This window comes from Cibotium barometz, chromosome 9 (assembly GCF_041138505.1).
Source record: "Cibotium barometz isolate CiBa-2024 chromosome 9, ASM4113850v1, whole genome shotgun sequence".
Lineage (NCBI taxonomy): Eukaryota > Viridiplantae > Streptophyta > Polypodiopsida > Cyatheales > Cibotiaceae > Cibotium > Cibotium barometz.
Window position 1 is genome coordinate 60,691,002 of NC_141054.1, and position 22,282 is coordinate 60,713,283.

At 46.0% G+C, this 22,282-nt stretch overlaps 1 protein-coding gene and 1 non-coding gene across 6 annotated transcripts; one reads left to right on the forward strand and one right to left on the reverse strand.

Annotated features, from left to right (window-relative positions):
• Positions 1-344: 344 nt before the first annotated feature.
• TAP38 (thylakoid-associated phosphatase 38) lies at positions 345-20,613 on the forward strand. 5 transcript variants are annotated; one of them, XM_086803198.1, is made up of 11 exons: positions 345-1,057; positions 1,230-1,358; positions 1,454-1,559; positions 17,287-17,397; positions 17,491-17,570; positions 17,864-17,917; positions 18,975-19,088; positions 19,198-19,252; positions 19,334-19,366; positions 19,939-19,985; positions 20,182-20,613. In XM_086803198.1, the coding sequence occupies exons 1-11, from the start codon at positions 624-626 to the stop codon at positions 20,318-20,320; spliced, it is 1,302 nt and encodes a 433-aa protein (XP_086659324.1). In that variant the 5' UTR covers positions 345-623; the 3' UTR covers positions 20,321-20,613. The 5 variants fall into 5 exon arrangements, with proteins under 5 accessions (XP_086659324.1, XP_086659325.1, XP_086659327.1 ...); XM_086803199.1 differs by having other exon boundaries at positions 1,457-1,559; XM_086803201.1 differs by lacking the exon at positions 19,939-19,985.
• Positions 20,614-21,588: 975 nt separating this feature from the next.
• TRNAT-UGU (transfer RNA threonine (anticodon UGU)) lies at positions 21,589-21,660 on the reverse strand. Its single transcript has one exon. It is a non-coding gene; the product is annotated as a tRNA-Thr (tRNA).
• Positions 21,661-22,282: the final 622 nt, after the last annotated feature.

The following is a 22,282-nucleotide window of genomic DNA, read 5'->3' on the forward strand; positions in this document are numbered from 1 at the left end:
CCCAATTTTGACAAATTCGCTTTGATCCGAGTTTTAGTCGCCCTAAGGTCCAACACTGGCCTTGGACCTTGATTCTTTTTTCTTAACTTTCTTAAGCTTGACTAATTGATCTGAAAAATAAAGATAAAATCATCTTATCTTTGACTCAAGTTTTTGTCTCACAAGTACAAAACCTGCAAATTGGCTTTGATTCGGGTTTTAGTCACCCTAAGGACCTTTATTCTTTATTCTTAACTTTCTTAAGCTTGATTAATTGATATGAAAAATAAAGATAAAATCATCTTATCTTATCTTAATTTAATATAGAAGAGGAGGTGGGGTGTGTTCCTTTCAAATTGTCCGGCAAGCTCAATCCTTGTGGTTGTATGGAACTAGAACGGATAAAAATGCGTGGTCCTCCGTTACCGGATGTTTTCACGAAGAAATAATGATGATCATCTCTTACGAGCTGAAGTTTGAGTGAGGCGCTTCTTCTTCTTCGCCCAACTCCAGGTTGCCGTCGCCCACAACGCCAAGCAAAGTCCACTGCCCGCCACTCGTTGCGGGCTCTTCTGAGCGACTATGTTAAAGAGAGTGATCACATAGCGCACAGACACATACACGCAGAAAGAGAAAGAGAGACCATGGCATGCCCCGCCCTTTCAGGAAGCAGCTTATCAAGCCTAAGCTGCCAGAGTGGTTGCGGTGCCCAGATGATCTCCTCCCCCAAAAATCGCCACCATTGCCATGAACGTTTCCTCATCCAGTTGAGCAGCTTCATGTCTCATTGCCTGTCATGCTCTGCTGTGGTTTCCAGAAGAGCCTGCAAATGGGCAGGGACAACGGCTCCATCTTGCCGTGCCTCCATGGATTTGGGCCAGGCATTGCCCTCCACCTCATTGGTATCAGAGACCCAAATGCCCTCCACTTCTGGCATCACATGGGCCCAGATTGCCTTGCAGGGCCCCAGGTCCGAAATGGAGGATTCGGTTGTCGTTCGCTTGAATGGGATCAATGGGTTCAACTATGCAGCTGTGTTTGATGGCCATGCGGGCTTCTCCTCTGTGAAATTCCTTAGGTATTCTAACATGATATACATCCAACTTCAACCTTATGGAGGCTTTCATGATGCATAAGCTACTTCCATTTTGCTTCAATCTCATGAAGGCTTACATGATGTATAACCTATGTCAATTTTGCTGGTGCTTAAATATAGAGTCTTTAGCAAGTGTGTATATGATTGTCATCAGGGAAGAGTTGTACAAAGAATGTGCCACAGCATCAGAGAACGGCTTGCTCTTGCAGACCAGTGATTTGTCTGCTATAGAAAATGTGCTCACCAAGGCCTTTTTGCAAGCCGACAACCGGCTCTTGTCCTGGTGTGTATCCAGTACTCTTTACCACAAGCCTGCCAAACCTGATATTAATATCATTATCTTTTAGAGCTGAATGTTGCTTCTGTGAATGAAAGAAGCAGGCTAGAAGAGACTGGAGAGGATATTGAATCGGGGTCAACTGCAACAGTAATGTTCTTGGGAGCAGACTGTCTCATCATAGCACATGTTGGGGACTCACGCGTGGTGGGTATCAGCTCAGAAAAAGTTCTACCTGTTTTGAAACCAATCTTTAGGTTTTGTTGTAGTGTGTTTATAGCTACGTGTTTTTTTAGTATAACCTTCTTGTCTTAGTTGTGTGTAGCATGTTCTCAGGAGGAATCCCAATATGTAGCATATTTTTTAGAAGCTTCGATTCTCATGGTGAAAAGCAGCTAGAATTTATTGTGGGCAGTGGAAGCTGGGCACATTCATCTTTCCTTGATGATTAGGGCTTGCATACAGGTTTCAAGGCAGAAAAATAGCAGCTTGATGAATTGGTTTTTGTAGAGCTAAATCAGCAGCAACAGTTAGGGCTGACATGGCAGCCCATACAAGCAGAGCAGTAGGTGCTCCTTGCATGAGTGCGTACAGCTACCAATAGTGGAGTGCATGCCTATACAAGCTCCAGACAATGAGGCATAATCAATGCAATACGTTCAGCCATCTCATACCACCTTCCATTGTCCAGGTGCTGAGAAAAGCTCACACATGGGGGGAGAGAGTGTCTCAGGTTCTGGAGGCAGGCCAATGGGCTGCATACAGAGATGGCTGTGCCATTATCACTAACCAACGTCCCACATAGTGGTGTGGGGTTTATGGGACCAAAGATGCATTACACATGGTAGTATGGAAATGACTAAGGCCGGAAAGGGCGGACCCCCCTTGTGTGTAAGTGTGTGTGTTTTTTCCCGGGAAAGAGATCCTTCTATTTGTTACCAAGCAAAATAGCTGTGCAGGCTAAGTACAAACTCAGCTGCATGGAGGGGAGCGATAATCAAGAAAATTGAAAAATGGGGAAGGGTGCTCTTCTCCCTGGCTGGCCGCTCTGGTAGGAGAAGGCTGCCTCATACCATTGGGAGGAGGGGTGGGAAACCACACAGGTGGTCTATAATGCCAAGTGGGCTCAGCACCCGTGGGCGCTTCTGCATGTGATCGGAGTTGCCATGAAGCTTTCCTTAATGTCCATGGAATTATGAATGATATCGAGCAAGATGCTCTGGATGGACTCCACTAGCAGGGTGAGGGTGCCCTCAATGGCCTCGCTACAGGGAGCTCTTCAAATATGCCACGCAATAATAGTGTTGCAAATCTCCCATCTTTGGCAGGAACCGGGAGTCCAATGATAAGAAGAGAGTTGGAATTGGAATTGTGGAGATGCGGTGATGAGAGACATGAGCCCGCTCCCCCCCATCCTCCTCATATGCCATGGCGGCCTCATCCTTAGTGGCCCAAGCAACTGTGCCCCAAGTAACTGTATGTGGGGGTCCAGGGGGGGGGTGGTGTTTTGTGGCGGGCTGTCCATAGTGAAAATGCAGGGAATCCTCTGCCAGACCTTTTGAGCCTTCGGGCAATCCCAAAGGCAATGGTGTTTGGGACTCTTGAAGATGGCCACACCTTGAACAAACGGAAAGAGAGTGGTCTTTTGCGACTAAAAACCATCCCACAGCCTCTTCCAAAAATTTGAGAGAGAGAGAGGCCCTGAGACCGCTGTCATAGGAGTGCCCTCGATCGCACAGATCTGGATCCTTCGACCTAGCCGTGTGGTGTAAGTAAAGAAAGGGATGCCGGGAGAGCCTCCTCTCTATCAAGGGGATCCTGCCATGTCCATGAAAGAACGTCAAACAACAAGCGGAAGCAAAGTACCATGTGCACGTGCAGAGTGGAGGCGAAGCACGCAGACAGAGGCCAACAACCAACCGGATCCCCCCCCCACCGGAAGATCCCGTGAAACCACCATAAAGGTGGGGGATGAGGGGAGACCAAGGGCTATTTAGCCCTACATAGAGGAGTTAGACCCCAAGCCATTATGTGGGATATTACATTGCCACATGTCACCAATTGGCCAACCATTTGGTCCATCTCCAGTTTTTGCGTCTCGTTCACTTGAGGCCAGGCCGGTGTCTCATGTGAAGAGGCCAGTATTTTGCTGACATGGACGGGAGCCAGATTGGTGCCACCCGTGTGTTAGCAGGATGGTGTCGTATGGACGGGAGCCAGATCAGTGCCACCCGTGTATGACCTGGACTGTGTTCGATCCATGGGACTGTCACGCCATGGAAGAGCCAGTATTCGTGCCGTGTTTTGCCTATGGGACTGTCACACCATAGGGAAACTCGTGCCTGGAACTGTGTCTTACCTATGGGACTGTCACTCCATAGGAAGACCAGGTTTTTATGTTTTTATGTCGTGCCAGTTTTGTGCCGACAGATATTTTGTACTTGTTCCATGAACGGGAGATATGTCCATGTTACTATTTGCACATGCACACATGATTTGCATGCTTGAAACTGTTTTCACATGACATGTATTTGTGTGTTTGCCTGCTTGACGTGTTACTTACTAAGCGGGGACGCCTGCCAGTGAGTCGTGAAGTCTGCTCTGTATTCTGACGAGTTTTAGTGCATGTGAACAGGTGGTAAGTATGTTGCACATGTTGTTTTAATATTTTATTCTAACCCCTTTGTTTTATAAGGTTAGGTGTTCACATTTATTTAAAAGTGGGCAACCCCTTTGGGCACCCACTTAGGGGCCAAGGTGGGGAGCCCCACTTTTAAGTGAGTGTGGGGGTGGGCATGGTCACCAACCCCCACTAGTCCCCCTTCATGCATGCGTGGGAAATCTCTAGTTGTATCTTCACTTTAATTTTATTAAAAAAAGGGCTCTCTTCAAGCGTAGAATCCATCGCTTCTATCTGGCGCATGTTCATCAACCGGCGATCATCTTCTCTTGCGCCTGTTTTTCCCCAGGCGGCTGGCTGCAACTGCTTCTGTACCCTCTGTACTGCAGGCTGTACCTTCTGTACCGCAGGCTGTGTACCTTCTGTACTGCAGGCTGTGTACAACTTCTCTCCCTCAAGCTGACGGCGGCGCTCACAGTTCTACAGGCTGTTGCGTACCTTCTCTCAACAAGGCATCTACACCATCTCTCAGGCGACTGTTGTCCCTTCAGCAGGTGGTTGCATATATACAGGCTGCGCTGCCTTTCACTCCTGCACACAGTCGTGGGCCTCCATCTACAGGCGGCTGCCCACCATCTACAGTTCACTACTTGCGCCTGTTTCTTCAGCAAGGTTGCCCACAAACTACAGGCGGCTGCTCACCATCTTTCCTCCACGCTGCAGCCAGGCGGAGGGTATTCCTTCTCTCACAGCAGGCGGCTGTGGCCTTCTTCGGTGGTACCTGTCTTGGTGGTTCACCACAAGGCAATTGTTTCTTCAACAAGGGTGGCCTCAGCAAACCACAAGTATTGGTCTTCTATCAACCATCTACAAGTAAGTGATTTTCAGATTTGAGTAAAGCATTTTCTGTTTAAATCTGATAAGGGATTCATCCCTCTACGGCCACACCCGTTCGGTGCCGGGTTGTCCAAGCTGTATTGGCGAACCTCGGTCCAAAGGTGCTGAGATCGGGAGAGCCAGGCGTTAGTACGAGAGCGCCTGTTTGTGCGTGGTCTCGGAACACCAGTGAGGTGCTCTCCGCGGAGTCCAGTGAAAGCACAGGACCGTAGAGATTGGACCACACTAGTGGTCGTTCTGCTTCGAGTTTCTACATCGAAATTCGAGCCTACTTGTTTGGTACTGTTTTCATACGTACATGGACATTATCTGGTTCTTGGAACCCATGGAGCATTGTATTCATTAAATACTCCCAATAAATATATCATATATTGAGGGGGGGGTCGGCCCGTTCCGGCCCCAGTGCTGGTGTCCATCTTTCCATTTCATTTCATTTAAATTTCAAGTTGTTTTAAGTTGTCCATTTCATATTTGTGGTTTGAAGATCCCCATCTGCAAAGTGCTATTGAAGCCAGGAAGGCGGATGCTATGGTTGATGTAACCTTTGAATCAATGGCTCGTGAAGTGGGCAAGAAACCAAGGGAGTTGGCACTTGCCTATCTCCTTCGCAAAGATGATATCAAAGAGGGGGATGACGGAGAGCTGAAATTCAGAAATCCACCTCGTTTGAAGCATGGAGATCCCGCATCCCAGAGGCTGAAATCTTTTATGCAAAAGGAAGAGGTGACTGTCACCTCTCGACATGCATCCTCTCCACAAGGCACAAAGCCTGATAGATATATGTATGCACTGCAGTGCTCATGGAGAGCATGAAAGTCACATGCATGCAAGATATGTATCTCATGGTGACAGGTCTACTTCCAGAAAAATTTTGCCTTTTGAGTTGTCTCATGGAGAGACCATGCCATATGCAGGTAAGTCACATGCATCTGAGTTTCGAGTTCGTGGAGCACATGCCACTGTGCCCTATGAAGCTTCTATGACGGCCCATGGAGCCCATGCAGATAGGGCTACCCCGTTGGATAAGGGGAAAAGAAAAAGAGAAGACCATGAGCCTCATGCCAGGAAGCTCCAGGAATTCAAAGCAGGTGATAAATCTGTCAAATTTGATGTCTTTCATGGTGAACATGATGCTTCTAAGGTGTTAGCGTTTGTGGCACAGTTCGACATTGCTTTTAGCGATGAGGACTTTACAGAAAAATCAAAGGTGCGCCATGCTAGCATGTTTCTGAAAGGGACTGCTGCCCATTGGTGGATCACTGAAAAGATCACCAAGGATCCCATCTCTACTTGGAAGGAATTCAAAGATAGATTTTATGCTCAGTTCTTGCTACCCAATGCGGAGCAAACTCTCACTCAAAAGTGGGACAGGTTGGAGCAAAAAGATAATGAGAGTGTGCAACAGTATGTTAACAAATTCTGGAAAGTGTTGCTGGAAGTGACTCCCTTCATGCAAATCACAGAGGATGAAAGAAAGAGGAAGTTTCGTTCTGGATTGCAACCTGCATATAGATCGGGTATTGAATTGCACCCAAAACATACGTTGCAACAACTCACAGCTTCCGCCCTTGCTACAGAGCAATTGGTGCTCAAGATCAAGCAGGATCAAGGAGGTTCCAAGGGGAAGGACAAGGCTGCCCCAAATCAGCAAAAGGGTGGACAGCCACCTAAAAAGAACTTCTGGGAGCCTTACAAGGGTGGTAAAGCTGATAATAACACATCTAAAGAACAGGGCCCAAGGAAGAACAAATTTGGATTAACCCCAGAGCAAAGAGAGCAATATGCTAAGGATGGAAAATGCTTTTCTTGTGGTAGCAAAGACCACATGTTTCGGCAATGCCCAGATCGCAAACCAAAGCACGAGGACAAGCACACCAAAGCAAATGTTCATGCAGTTCCTGATGTGCAAGGTAATACAGGTCATGATGCAAAAGAGCGTATGGTTTGCAAGGCTTGGGGGCAAATCAAGGATCAGCCCGCACTATTCATGTTTGATGACTGTGAAACTGACAATTTCATCTCTATGCAAATGGCAACTGCATTGGGAATTGAGGTTGAAAACATGGGACCTCAGATTGAAGCCGAAGCTGCATTTATTGGTAAAGAGGTGCAGGTTACCCCTTTGATTGGGAAGTTGCGCATCCATATACAGGGCTATATTGATAATGAGCATTTCTTAGTTGCTCCACTGAATGGATGTGATGTATTGTTGGGCAAGCCGTGGCACCATAGGCTTGAGCCCCGCAAAGACTACAAGTCTAATATGATTTCCTTTATGCATAAAGGCCGCATGCATTTTATTGATGCTGGCAAAGAAGGGGATTCCATCCCAGTTGTATCACACATCCAAATTAATAAAGCAATGAAAAAGAGTCTTTCAGCGTACTTGGTTTTTGTGCGTGATAGTCTTGTGCCAAATCATCAAACTGTGGATGCTATGTCTAATGATAGGCTGAATTTTCTTAATGCATTCAACGACTGTTTTGCTGACTCGTTGCCAGGTGAATTACCTCCCCAAAGGCCCGAAGATCACCGCATAGATCTTGTGCCAGGTAGTTCTCCACCTAACAAACCCGCATACCGAGTGAGTGCTGCACAACAAGAAGAAATCATGAAGCAGGTAAACGAGCTTTTAGAGAAAGGTTTGGTTCAGCCCAGTTCCTCACCTTATTGCTCTCCTGTGCTTCTTGTTCAAAAGAAGGACGGATCATTCCGTATGTGTGTAGACTATAGAGCCTTGAACAAGCTTACCATCAAGAACAGATTTCCAATTCCACGTATTGATGATATCTTGGATAAGCTTGATGGTTCAGCTTGCTTTAGCAGACTTGACTTGAAGAGTGGTTATCACCAGATACGCGTGGTGCCACAAGATGTCCATAAGACTGCATTCAGGACAGCCTTCGGATTATATGAATTCTTGGTAATGCCTTTTGGTCTCACCAATGCTCCTGCTACTTTTAATCGTATGATGGATAGGATATTCCGACCCCATCGCAAGTTTACAGGAATCTTCTTTGATGATATCTTGGTTTTCTCCAAGAATGAGCAGGAACACAGAACTCATTTGGTCACAGTGTTCGAAGAGTTGCGGAAGCATAAACTTTTCGTCAATGCCAAGAAAAGTGAGTTTTTCCTTTCAGAGATTCATTATCTGGGACATATTGTATCCAAAGATGGAGTTACAATGGATCCTGCAAAGATAGAGACTATTCGGAATTGGCCCGAATTGCAAAACGTACATCAAGTACGTAGTTTTCTGGGATTATGTTCATATTACAGGCGTTTCATAAGGCATTTTGCTATGATTGCCACTCCTCTACATGATCTCACGAAGAAGAAAACTGCTTTCAAATGGACTTCAAAGGAACAGGATGCTTTCTTGCAGCTCAAGCATGCTATCATATGTGGTCCAGTATTGATTGTTCCTGACTTGCACAAGTCATTCGTGGTTGAATGTGATGCTTGTGGTGATTGCATAGGAGCTGTCCTAAATCAAGAAGGGCATGCAGTTGCATACGAGAGCCGTCGTTTGCATGATGCTGAGCTTCATATGGATATCTATGAGAAAGAGCTCTTGGCTGTAATTCACGCCTTAAAGATTTGGAAACACTACCTTCTTGGGGCTGAATTTGTAGTCAAGACAGATCATCAAAGCTTGAGATACTTTCTATCTCAAACCAAGCTTTCAGAGAAGCAGATGAGAATGGCAAACTTTCTTTCCATGTTTCATTTTCAGATTGTGCATACTCCAGGAAAGAAAAATGTCGTGGCCGATGCACTATCTAGGAGGCCTTATGTTGCTGCAGTCTCAGTGGCCTCTCATGGAGATCTATCTGCTATGAGAGATTTGTATCATTTGGATGCTGATTTTTGCCATATATGGACTGATTTGATGGCTGGTCATTCTCATGCCTCTTATGTTATCAACGAGGGTTATCTAATGAAGGATAATTGCCTATGTGTGGTGAAGGATTTGCGTCCAAAGGTTATGGACGAATGTCACGCTCCACCATATGCTGGTCATCGAGGTATTATGCCTACTACTCGCATGATTCAGAGGTATTTCTTTTGGCCAAGCATGCGTAAAGACATTGAGGCTTATGTGCATGCATGTATCACTTGCCAAAAGGTGAAATTTGATAGGCAAAAGCCTAGAGGTTTGCTTCAGCCATTGCCTATTCCCTCGCAACCTTGGGAAAGTATCACGATGGATTTTATTATGGATTTGCCTAGATCCCAGCATGGGAATGATGCTATTTGGACTATTGTCGACAGGTTTAGCAAGCAAGCTCATTTCTTGCCCGTCAAGAAAACCATCAAAGCTGATCATATGGTAAAGCTTTTTCTTGCTAATATTTTCAAGCATCATGGTATGCCTAAATCCATTGTTGGGGATAGAGATCCCAGGACTACAAGCCTATTTTGGAGGGCTTTGTTTGATAATATGGGTACTAAGCTTGAGTTTTCATCAGCTTATCATCCCCAAACGGATGGCCAAAGTGAAGCTGCAAATTCAGTCGTGTTGGATTTGTTGAAGTGTTATGTGGCAGATCAAAAGAGTGCATGGGAGAAGTATCTTCCACTTGTTGAGTTTGCCTACAACAATACGATCCATGCTTCCACAGGAAAGGCTCCGTTTGAGATTATTTATGGCAGAGTGGTCTTGCCACCCATCCTTCGTACAAAGGATGAGATTTTTGCAGCTGATGAATATGTTCGTGACTTGGATGTTGCCTTTGGTCAGGTGCGGACAGCCATTGCAAGATCTCAGGATAAGCATAAAATGGCTGCTGACAAGCATAGAAGGGACATGGAAGTCAAAGAAGGTGATTGGGTATTGCTGAAATTTGAGAAGGCTAGGCTTCGGAAGAGGCTAGGACGAGAAGGATCATATCCTAAGCTTTCTCCTCGCTATTATGGACCCTTCAGGGTGATTCAGAAGATCAATGAAGTGTCCTACAGGCTTGCTTTACCTAGTCATTGGAAGATTCATAATGCTTTTCACGTGAGTCTATTTCGGAAATATGTGGGGCCAGATCCTGATGAGCCTGTCACAGAAGATCCGCCAGAGATTGAAGAGCTTGAGGAGATCCTCCAGCCAGAACAGATTGTTTTTCACAAGGAGAGAAAGCTACCTGCAGGAAAGCTTTCCAGGAGATACCTTGTGAAGTTTAAGAATTATTTGCCTATTGATGCCAAATGGGTAAATGAGGATTATTTTGCAGATTATCCGCAGTTGTTGCAGGCATATCTTGAGGCTTTTCAGTTGAGGTCAACTCTTTAGAAGCCCGGGGGGATGTCACCAATTGGCCAACCATTTGGTCCATCTCCAGTTTTTGCGTCTCGTTCACTTGAGGCCATGCCGGTGTCTCATGTGAAGAGGCCAGTATTTTGCTGACATGGACGGGAGCCAGACTGGTGCCACCCGTGTGTTAGCAGGATGGTGTCGTATGGACGGGAGCCAGATCAGTGCCACCCGTGTATGACCTGGACTGTGTTCGATCCATGGGACTGTCACGCCATGGAAGAGCCAGTATTCGTGCCGTGTTTTGCCTATGGGACTGTCACACCATAGGGAAAGTCGTGCCTGGAACTGTGTCTTACCTATGGGACTGTCACTCCATAGGAAGACCAGGTTTTTATGTTTTTATGTCGTGCCAGTTTTGTGCCGACAGATATTTTGTACTTGTTCCATGAACGGGAGATATGTCCATGTTACTATTTGCACATGCACACATGATTTGCATGCTTGAAACTGTTTTCGCATGACATGTATTTGTGTGTTTGCCTGCTTGACGTGTTACTTACTGAGCGGGGACGCCTGCCAGTGAGTCGTGAAGTCTGCTCTGTATTCTGACGAGTTTTAGTGCATGTGAACAGGTGGTAAGTATGTTGCACATGTTGTTTTAATATTTTATTCTAACCCCTTTGTTTTATAAGGTTAGGTGTTCACATTTATTTAAAAGTGGGCAACCCCTTTGGGCACCCACTTAGGGGCCAAGGTGGGGAGCCCCACTTTTAAGTGAGTGTGGGGGTGGGCATGGTCACCAACCCCCACTAGTCCCCCTTCATGCATGCGTGGGAAATCTCTAGTTGTATCTTCACTTTAATTTTATTAAAAAAAGGGCTCTCTTCAAGCGTAGAATCCATCGCTTCTATCTGGCGCATGTTCATCAACCGGCGATCATCTTCTCTTGCGCCTGTTTTTCCCCAGGCGGCTGGCTGCAACTGCTTCTGTACCCTCTGTACTGCAGGCTGTACCTTCTGTACCGCAGGCTGTGTACCTTCTGTACTGCAGGCTGTGTACAACTTCTCTCCCTCAAGCTGACGGCGGCGCTCACAGTTCTACAGGCTGTTGCGTACCTTCTCTCAACAAGGCATCTACACCATCTCTCAGGCGACTGTTGTCCCTTCAGCAGGTGGTTGCATATATACAGGCTGCGCTGCCTTTCACTCCTGCACACAGTCGTGGGCCTCCATCTACAGGCGGCTGCCCACCATCTACAGTTCACTACTTGCGCCTGTTTCTTCAGCAAGGTTGCCCACAAACTACAGGCGGCTGCTCACCATCTTTCCTCCACGCTGCAGCCAGGCGGAGGGTATTCCTTCTCTCACAGCAGGCGGCTGTGGCCTTCTTCGGTGGTACCTGTCTTGGTGGTTCACCACAAGGCAATTGTTTCTTCAACAAGGGTGGCCTCAGCAAACCACAAGTATTGGTCTTCTATCAACCATCTACAAGTAAGTGATTTTCAGATTTGAGTAAAGCATTTTCTGTTTAAATCTGATAAGGGATTCATCCCTCTACGGCCACACCCGTTCGGTGCCGGGTTGTCCAAGCTGTATTGGCGAACCTCGGTCCAAAGGTGCTGAGATCGGGAGAGCCAGGCGTTAGTACGAGAGCGCCTGTTTGTGCGTGGTCTCGGAACACCAGTGAGGTGCTCTCCGTGGAGTCCAGTGAAAGCACAGGACCGTAGAGATTGGACAACACTAGTGGTCGTTCTGCTTCGAGCTTCTACATCGAAATTCGAGCCTACTTGTTTGGTACTGTTTTCATATGTACATGGACATTATCTGGTTCTTGGAACCCATGGAGCATTGTATTCATTAAATACTCCCAATAAATATATCATATATTGAGGGGGGGGTCGGCCCGTTCCGGCCCCAGTGCTGGTGTCCATCTTTCCATTTCATTTCATTTAAATTTCAAGTTGTTTTAAGTTGTCCATTTCATATTTGTGGTTTTAAAGTTGTGCTATTAAGCGTGTGGGTGTCCAGCGGAGTCTTTCCCACTTGACGGGATCGGTTTCACCACATGGCAACTTGAGGAGGAGGAGGCCAAGAATCTATTCCAATGCCCCCCTAATGCAAAGCCCGATGGCGAGCAGGAGCTCATTACTCAATGGAAAACACAGCACTCCCACTGGATGCTTGATGCACAAAGAACTGGAGAAAACACACGAGAGAAAACAGTTTCCTAAACTACTCAAAATCTTATTTATATGCTTGTCTGTTACAATGCCATGATGGAAGCTGAGCTTCCCTGGAAAAGGTAACTTGTACTTCTACCTAAAGACCCAAGTCCCAAGTGGGCACTTGAATGAATGACTAAGAGACCTGGCCCACTTTATATAGGCCCCTTATAATCTGGCTGACTGGACCAAATCTGGCCGACCAGCGTTTAATGCTGCCGACCAGCACTTCCTAGCGTTTTTCCTCTTTGGGCTGCTGCTGGCTGCCTCCCGACTGCGGCTGTACTACTGAATGCTCCACGCTGCCCTTCACAGCCTTGTGAGGCTGCCGCATGGTCCACGCCTTCTCATCCACTGCTGCTGGTCAGTGGCTACAGTCCTCTTGGTCCCACTCAGCCCTAAAAAGGTGTCTGACCCTGTCCTATTGCCTGTCCAGATCAGAAGAAGCATGTCCACGTGGCGTGCATGTGACAACTTAGGCCTATGGTCAGCCCCATAGGGGTGACCCTGGCCCTTCTACATGACTTAGACTAATGATGAATGAATGATGAACTACTGAATTGATGAATGCTGAATTATGACTGCTGTTTATATATGCTTTTGGAGTGCTGGTCGGCCAGTTGCTCTGGACAAATATTCACTATAATCTTCATATAATGTTGCACTTTAACTGGAAGCTGCCCAAACCAATGCTGGCCTTCAATCAATGTTGCCGCCTGCTTCTTGGATCCACCTCAAGGCTGCTGACTGTTGTATAACAGCCTGGCTGGCTCTCTGCTGACTGGTCATCTAGACCCTCCATGATGCTGCTGATAATGATGATGATGATCTGATGCTAATGAAGATGCTGTAGACAATGCTACTACCTTGATGATTGATGATTAGACAGGGATTATGCTGTTCGTGCTGAAGATTAAGCCATGGCACGGGCGTGCTGGGGCGGACACTCTATCATCCTTCCTCCCTGGACTTCTATTGATTCTACTAACCGATATCTCCACTCCCAAGTCTTGCTAAAGAACTGAGCATCTATTCACTGCTGTCCCCATGCCTGCTTTTCCCTTACCCTTAAATGCCTTGTCTCCACCACGGTTGCTAGATAGGTTTGCTCTTGTTTGCTCTTCCTACAAGAGTAAACCCTACCGGAACTGATCATGCCTATTGCTAGGCCTTTGGAAATGATTTGAGAGCTAAATGAGGTACAGGGTATGTGTACCTACCCTCAGGGAATGCTTCCTTTGGCTTTGCATGTGTTGTAGACCACTCCTTCTGCTACCTTGCTGCATCCTTTCTACTGGAACCGTGCACCATCCTTGGGACATTGCTTAGTAGGCTGAGCTTGAATGCTCTAATACCAATGTTGCATGCGCAAAACCTTGCTGTACCGATCCACAGCCCTAAGCTTAACTGGATGTTGCCCAAACCGGTGCTGGCCTTCAACCAATGTTGCCACTTGCTTCTTGGACCCACCTGAAGGCTGCCGCCTGCTGTATAACAGCCTAGTTGGCTGCCAACTGGTCATCCAAACCCTCCATGATGCTGCTAATGATGACGATGATGATGTTGATGAAGATGCTTCTTTTCTTTTCTACAGCTGCATTTTTGAGTGGTCCTTTGTTGGGTCATCCTGTCCCTGGACTAGTGGTTGATTCATCAACCAAGAGCCACACCCAAAACCCTTACTTCATTGCGCATCAAGTGCACTCCCATCTTTATCGCTTCATGCATCGGCACCCACTTTGACTTGGCAAGCCTGGCATTTGGACCCGGCGGCAATCGAGCTTGTTGAGGACAATCAGTGCCTTGGATTTTCGCTTCTCTTGGGTGCAGTTAGCATAGTCCTGGTGGAGGAATCCTCAACTGAAGAACTGCCGAAAGCCAACTAGAACAGGTTAGACGTAAGGAAGCCGTAGAATTTGAGGTAGAGGGAGCCGCAGAAGTGGAATCCAGGGTAGGAGGGGCAATTGTAGCCGTTGACCCAGTCTTTTGCTTTCCTTTGCCTTTGCCATCCTGTTTTTGCTTCTTTTTCAGGCAATTCTTGCCAATATGCTCCATTCTATTTCACTAGAAGCACTGTCTCACTGCCAGCTTAGCCTGACGCTCCTCAAGGATGAACATCAGGGACTAGGCTTGCCCTTGTTGTCAGAAGGCTTGGGCCCCTTGCCTTTGTCCTTGCCTTGCTGCTGCTGCTGCTACTAAGAGTTCCCAGGCTTGGGACCTCTCGGCTCACCAAAGTGGTGGCCAAACTGACAGCCTTTTCCAAAGTCCGAGGCTCGTGTGCCTTGATGTCAGACTGCAAAGGAAAATGAAGACTATCCACGAACCGCTCCACTTGCTCAAATCGTCCAGACAGTCCACGGAAGCATGAGCATAAGTTTCCAGAAGCGGGAGAGGTAATATGGAATCTTCTCTCCAGAAAGCTACTGCACGCGTTCCCATTGATGCTTCAGGCGTGCTAGAAGTAAAACGGAAGGAACTGGCGAAGGACTGTAGTACGACAATCTTCCAATCACGGATAGTGTGATGGCGAACATAGCCTTCCCACCAGAGAAGAGCACCACCATGATGGCGAACCATGATACAGTTATGTGCCGTGTTTATTCTCTTATCTGCCACATGTCCCAAATCCAAAGGCCAAAAATTCCACAATCTTTAGCTCTAAAAATATCCTAAACAATAGCTAATTTCACAATGGTGCTTTGGCAATCCTCAATCTCTGCCGAATTCTAGAGGTAATGATGCGCACGCCGCTAGAGCCTCAAGAAAGCTTCCCACCTCTTCTGCATGCGGTTTGAGCCGCCTTGCAACTTCCCCCACTAACTGCGGAAGGTATGGATGATGTCGAGCCAAATGCTCTTGATGGACTCCGCAAGAGCGAAGTGTGGATACCCTCCATGGCTTTGCTCTGCATCTAGTTCTCCATATATGCCAGGCTGCAATGCTACTTTAAATCTCCCATCTCTGGCCCGAGCCTGGTCTCCAATGATGAGTAGATGGGACTAGGACTGGTTCTACTAAAATATGAAATATGAAGGTGAGAGACTTGAAGGGCTAGCCCCCCACCTTCCTCCTCGTAATCCTTGGCAAGCTCAACCTTTGTGGCCCAAGCGACAGCGCCCCATGTAATGATACGGGTCGAGGTCGTGTCCATCGTGAAGATGCAGAGGATCTACTGCCAAACCTGCTAAGCCTTCGGGCAATCCCAAAGACAGCGTCATTGAGACTCCTTGAGGGTGGCTACACCTCGGACAAGCTCTTGGTCAACCACCAATGGCCAACCATGTGCCAACCGCCAAGCTCGTGTGTGCCGTCAGCCAAAGAAAAAGGGTGGTCTTTCGAGGCCGAAAAAGACCCAGAGCCTCTTCCAAAAATCTAAGAGAAAACGCTGTGAGAGGCCCTGTGATTGCCAATCTGCTGTTGCCAGGGTGCCATCAACCTCTGACATCTGAATCTTGTGGCCTAGCTATGAAAAAGGGGGTATCCAGAGTCTCCTCCCGGTTTGCAGGATCACGACAAGTCCACTCCCCCGGGTCCCATTGGGGGGCGGCTCTCCCAAATCCATAACCGCCAGAGTCTCTCCCTGGTCACCTTGGCCGGTGGGGGGTCTATGTGCCACTCATGAGCTTGAAATCCAATCACCCTCACCCTCTGTAAGGTGCAGCCACTAAAATCCTCCAACGAGGGCTTTGATCTCTCTAATCTGCCATGGGGACCAATAGAAAAAGTGAGCAAACCACAACCCTCATCCACGCCATGGACTACCAAGAGAATATCATGCCTAGGATAGGTGCACACACTTATCTTATCCAGATATAAGGGTGTGTTCACACCTAGGCTTTGATCTCTCTAATCTGCCATGGGGACCAATAGAAAAAGTGAGCAAACCACAACCCTCATCCACGCCATGGACTACCAAGAGAATATCATGCCTAGGATAGGTGCACACACTTATCTTATCCAGATATAAGGCTGTGTTCACACCTAGGCAAGTGTTCACACACACATACATATGATTAAGGACACATAAGATGATTACACACACAAGCCTCCCAAATACCCAACACATACCACACACACACGAGTCCTAAACTACTGCTGTGTATTATGTACAAGAAAGAAGTAATACAAGTGAAATTCAAGTACAAGATGTGGCTGAGAATAAAGACGTCAAATCACAGCCCTGTGACCTACTCTACACTCCTAGCTAGCACTTCGCCTACAGAGAAACGCTTTGTGAAGTCCAACACTGAGGAAAGCATATGAATATGACGACCACGTATATATGCACCAATGCTACTAGTCGGCCAGGAGTATTTGTGTTGGCCAGCTGTGCCCAACTGTCACATCATCAAGCCACGTCATCAATGCCACATCACCTCTGCCACGTCACATCATCACTGCCATGTGGCAGTGCCACATGTCACCTGGGCTGTCCGACTTGGCCTGTTGGCTGATATCTGGTGTCTAGCTCTGCCCTGCATACTCTTAGGTGTGTCACAATTGGTTTTTCCACCAACTCTGGTTTTTGCTAGTCCTTTTACCATCCTGCCAATATTGACTCCACTGCAACTGCCGACATGGGAAACATTGCTAGGCTCACCTCTTTCCCCATTGTACTTAACTTGAAGAATGAAATTGGATGACTTTGGTGGATTATTGGTGTTGCCACCAACTCTACATTAGTCCTTGGAGACTGGTACGTTTTCTTGTATTGATTATGTAGGAACTGATGACAGCTGGACAACTTCTTGGTTGTTCCCTAGTCCGAACTCCCGGACAACTTTCAGGTCCTAGACGTTCTCCGTCTTTGGGGGAAACTAACCCCCCTCCCCCTTCCCTCCTCCTTGAGTTTTGAATCTTGGGTTGCTTTCAGTGAAGACTATGTGGAGTTAAAGTATGATTTTTTTCCATCAATAGTCACTTTATCTCTTTTTGGCACTTGCAGGTGATAAGTCGTGCAGGAAAGGCAGAGGTTGTTTGCGGGGATCATCGTCCATATGGTAAGAGCAAGACTGCTCTTGCGGAAATAAAAAGAATAAGACAAGCTGGTGGTTGGGTGAGTATTACAATTGACCCTTTTTTAATTTGGTAAGTGGGATGGCTTCATTTCAAGGTAGCAGGAGCGATACTCTGAACCGTCATTTTGCAGATTAATAATGGGCGGGTTTGTGGGGTTCTTTCTGTTTCGCGTGCGTTTGGAGACATGAAATTGAAAACACGGCGAAACGAGTAATCTGCTTCTAACCTGAAGAGAATGCCCTAATATTAAGTATTGCATCCTTCAACGTGTTATCAGGTCGGTCACACAACAGTACATACCCATCAGGAGGGGCTCATCCAGGCCACCTGTCAGGGATGGGAGAGCTGTCTTGCCTCCCCAACTCCTTGCCCGCCGGATGGGGAGCGTTGTGTACCAGCCTAATATGTAAATGTGTGTAAAACATTGGGTTTGAAATCCACAATATATGTAGTAATTGCACACATCTTTGTTTTCTCCTAACAAACTATTGTTCACACATCAGGATGCTGGATGAAGGAGTCCAAGCAGGACTTTGGACAAGCAAGTTTGCATCTAGGTAGATATATTTATCATGTTTTCCCATACAAGTAAGATGGTCTTTCTGTTTACAAATTTTGTTTTCTGCACTTAATGGAGAAAACGATTCTTGCTGTGTATAACTTAGTTTGATAGAAGACCAAATCCCTCTTGGAACAAGCAATGGCATTGCAGGACTGCATGCTGCTCCGTCTCTATCTTGTGTATGCCTCATATTAGGCATACCTGTAGCTTGCGGTTCTCTGGGGTCATGTCTACCTCTCCTCCCGTCTCAATGTGGAGTTTGCATGATGAGACCTTGAACTACCCTACTGATTTCCTGACGTGTATTCTCAAGTAGGCTGGCATCAGAGCCACTGTGAAGTCATTCACCTTGTGATGCAAGCATACAAATAATCTTCTGATGCATAGATGATGTGAAAGCAAGCTATGGTACCCTCTGGGACGTCTTCTAGGCATGACCAGCTGAAGTGAGGCATCTGTGAGAAGGGAGGGCTGCAAACTCTGCTAGAATGATCTGGTGTTGGTTAGAGGGTTTATTGGGTGTGAGTTGCAAGAGCATCATGATCTGTAATCTCTTTCCTTGGCTCCATTCCAAGGTTTGAGGTCTACTGCCCAAAAAGTTACCCCGTTCATTGCTGCTGGTCTAACTAGTAAGTGAAAGAGAAGGCATTTGGTCTTCACTTGCTGAAAATGTGATTGAAAGCATTGTATCTCTAGCTTTGCTAATGATGCATATCCTCTAGCTAAGCAGGTTGTTGGTGCCGATTTCATTGAGAATTTTGGACTTGATAACACCACTTCTAAGTAAGTGTAAGCTTTCACTATTTCAACAGTGTCTTGCTCAAATGTGAAGGTAACTTTTTGCAGTCCCCCAGAACTCATATAAAAAATCATGCTCTTGGTCTGGAGGCGGTGGGAAGACACCCATGGTACATACGTCTATAGAGATAATTGGGTTTCTCAAAGAGAGAGAGAGAGAGAGAGAGAGAGAGAGAGAGAGAGAGAGAGAGGGAGGAATGAATGAATCAATAAGAAGGTGGTTGCCCTTCTTTGTAACTCTCTTCCTTGAACAGGGTAGAGCTCAATGGTGATTGGGTGACGGCTACCCCAGAGGTTTCCCAAACAAATCTCAGAGATGCTGAGTTTATTATTCTTGCATCAGACGGCCTTTGGGACTCTGTACAAAGGTTAGAATAAAGTCTTTTCTGCATGTTGATCATGCATCTTTCTCTACATAAAGTCTCTTTATGAAGGTTATTGATACAGACCATATGGAATGCTTTGTGTCATGTTCAGTTCGGAAGCGGTGCGCATTGTCAGGAACCAACTGCGTCAGCACGGCGATGCACAGGTTGGTATATGAACCGCTTATATAGGTCACATCGGGGTTTTGCAAGTACCCTCTGACCCCTAGCATGCTTTTACTTTGCAGCGTGCTTGCGAGGCTCTAGCAAACATGGCGCTGGTATAGTCCTGACACTCTGATACAACTTCGGGTCTTGAAGACCATGTATTTTTTTAAGGGTCTTTGCAGACACAAACCTGCCTGTGAAAAGAGGAGATCTCAGCTATTCTTCCCTCATGGATGGACCGTGGTAGATCTCTCCCATCCAGCCCTGGAGGGTGGGGGAGAGATCTGTAAAGATCCGCCACAGACACATCCACCCTCCGGGGCTGGATGTGTCTCCCATCCAGCCCCAGAGGGTGGGGGCTGTCTATAAAGACCCACTAGAGTGTTGCTTGCATCGAATCTAACAGCCCTTTCCCACAGCCAAGTTAACTTGGTTGAGAGTCATGAATGTAACTTGGTTGCTGTTCTCCTAATTGGGAATGAGATATACCTTGGGTGTCTTTACTAACTCTTCTCAAAACTTAGTCTCCTAATTGGGAACATCTCATCGTGGAAATGAAATATACCTAGGGTGTCTTTAATACAAAAAGAAAGATTTCAATGCGTGCACGGCCAAGTTAACTTGGTTGTGGGAAGTGGGAAGACACTGCAAAGTGTACTTTTAATGCTTGGCTTGAATATTGCAGAACAAAAACGGACAGGACAACGTCAGTGTTGTCATTGCTGACTTTGGGTGAGTTCAAATTTAGTCCTGCACTAGAGGGGACACCTTCTCTTTTGGCCACTTACACACAGCCAGACTTGGGGTTGGACGGGGCTTGGGATGGGGACATCCCACACCGCAGAGCAATGGGCGGTCTGGATGGGTTCCGCTCCCTTCTTCTTGGGTAAGAGCCCTTCTTTATTACCTCTTCTGTTTTGGCTTGCAGGAAAGTACAACAGCAACCGAATGTGCCTCTCGAAGACCGCAACATTGGTGAAGAGGTTGGACAGCTAGTCCTCACTCTTGGTGTGGTCGGTTTGGGTATCTGGCTATCTAAATTTGCAGGTCAAAGTGGGCTGTTCTGACATGACACCAAACGAACCTACTACGACACATGTAAAAACTTTTAAAAATCAAATCTGCTGGAAGCCAAATGGCATAAATGTGAATATTATTATTTTATGGTGGGCAAGTCCATACATTTTGATGTATGTATGGTGTACAAATTGTAACTGATTGGCATATGCATCTAGGGTGAAAGGATGGCTTGCCTTCTCTTGTGGTTATCTGTGTTTAACCGCAGTTTCTCGCCATGGCTGGCTTGCTATAAAATGTTCATTTTCTTCCCGAGTTTAAGAACAGCCTTTTTGTCATGTAATGAGTTGGCTGGCTGGTTCATTCTATGGTATTACTGGTCACAAAAATACGTACTGCAAGTTTGCTATAATTTGATTGGAAGGAGCTGGTGCATGTATGTTTCATGGATATAGCCCCTTCTAAGGCCAACTGCCATCTTTCCTTGGAAGTACACAGCACCGTAGATTGCTGCTTTCCATGAAGAGTTCTTTCTGGAATAATTCAACTAGTCACGACGTCACTGGCAAAAACAACTATAGCAAAAGTATGCCCTCCAAACTGAATTGTACACGTCAGTATCGTAGAGCCACCCACTACCTGTGCACAGTGACCTGTTCGCATGCTTCCCACATGCTTATGGCCCGAGCAACTGATGTATTGATCAACAACGAGAGCTGAGGGTTTTCTATTTCATCATAATGCTATTGTCTTTTTTTGTGGAATGAAGTTCTCGCTTAATGAGGTCACTGGAGGTTCTTGGGCCAACCAATGCAGGTGCCAAAGTAGACATTACCCCAATATTTAAATAATGGCATTCACTGAGACAACAAGGCAATAAAGAACTGTTGCGAGCAGGGCAATTTGAAGGCCATAAACCAGGTTGATCTTCAAAATTTATACTTCTAACATGTCTAAAATTTAGGGAAATTTTCAAAATGGTGACCTTGTTTTTGTGGTTTCCTTTTTCGTAACCTTATTTTCTAGGAGGTTTTCTCTCGAAGGTCCTTTTGCAATGCTGCTAGAAACGATCACACTAATTTGACGGTTCAAGAGCACTCGATTAAGTTAAGAAACCACCACCAAGACTTCTGCCTTTGAATACTTCTCACATCAAAGCCCTTAAACCTTCTAGGGAAGGTCTCTTAGAAAATAGGGTTGAAAATACTGATGGAAAACCGCTGACACAAGATGGGAAGAAACTAATTTGATCGTCTGTAGTAGCAACGCAAGTGACGATTAAAAAAACACCGACGAAAAAGCATTGTGACGCAAAAACTGCCTCCACAGAGGATCGAACTCTGGACCTTCAGTTTACAAGACTGACGCTCTACCACTGAGCTATAAAGGCCTGTGATCGAAATTTTACGAGATTGTAATAATTAAGCAGTACAAAATGCTTTCTAATCCAAGGCTTTTCTCAGTAATTAGCCTCTAGGGTACTTTTTAAGCAAATGGGAGAGACCGAAGGGTGATGGGAATAGATTTATAAATTAAGTTTTAGTCCATATATTTTGAGGAGGAATTTTCATACATAAAGAAAACCTTAAATCTTTTAGTCGTAAATGTAAATTGCAAATAACGCATCTTCTGTTTCTTATGATTCCGTCCTTTAGACTTTTCTTTTGATTCCTTTGATCAAAAGATTTTGACTCTGTGTATGTGGCCACATCCCTCATAGCATTAAAAAATCACAAAGTTTATTCGTTCCTCAACAAATTTTAAAATTATTAGTTTTTTAATGCTTCCATTATTCAAATGCTTCACAAGAATACGCTAATATAACACAAGTTCCATTCTTAACAATGATTCTAGTGTGTCAAAACTTTCTTAATGGAGAGTAGTTGCAACATGTAAGGTCCCAATTCACTCATGAGAGAAGTTTACACACTTCTCTCCTTTTTAAAAAAAAAAATGGTAATCATTGAGCTAAGTCACTCATATGCTCTTGATGGTGAGGTTGTACTAGATCA

Bases quoted from the DNA above. Each gene is read 5' to 3' on its own strand.
- TAP38 (XM_086803198.1), top strand. From the start codon at position 624: ATGGCATGCCCCGCCCTTTCAGGAAGCAGCTTATCAAGCCTAAGCTGC. The intron at 1,560-17,286 runs GTGGGTATCAGC...TGGCACTTGCAG, and splicing joins ATGTTGGGGACTCACGCGTG to GTGATAAGTCGTGCAGGAAA. The intron at 17,398-17,490 runs GTGAGTATTACA...GTCATTTTGCAG, and splicing joins TAAGACAAGCTGGTGGTTGG to ATTAATAATGGGCGGGTTTG.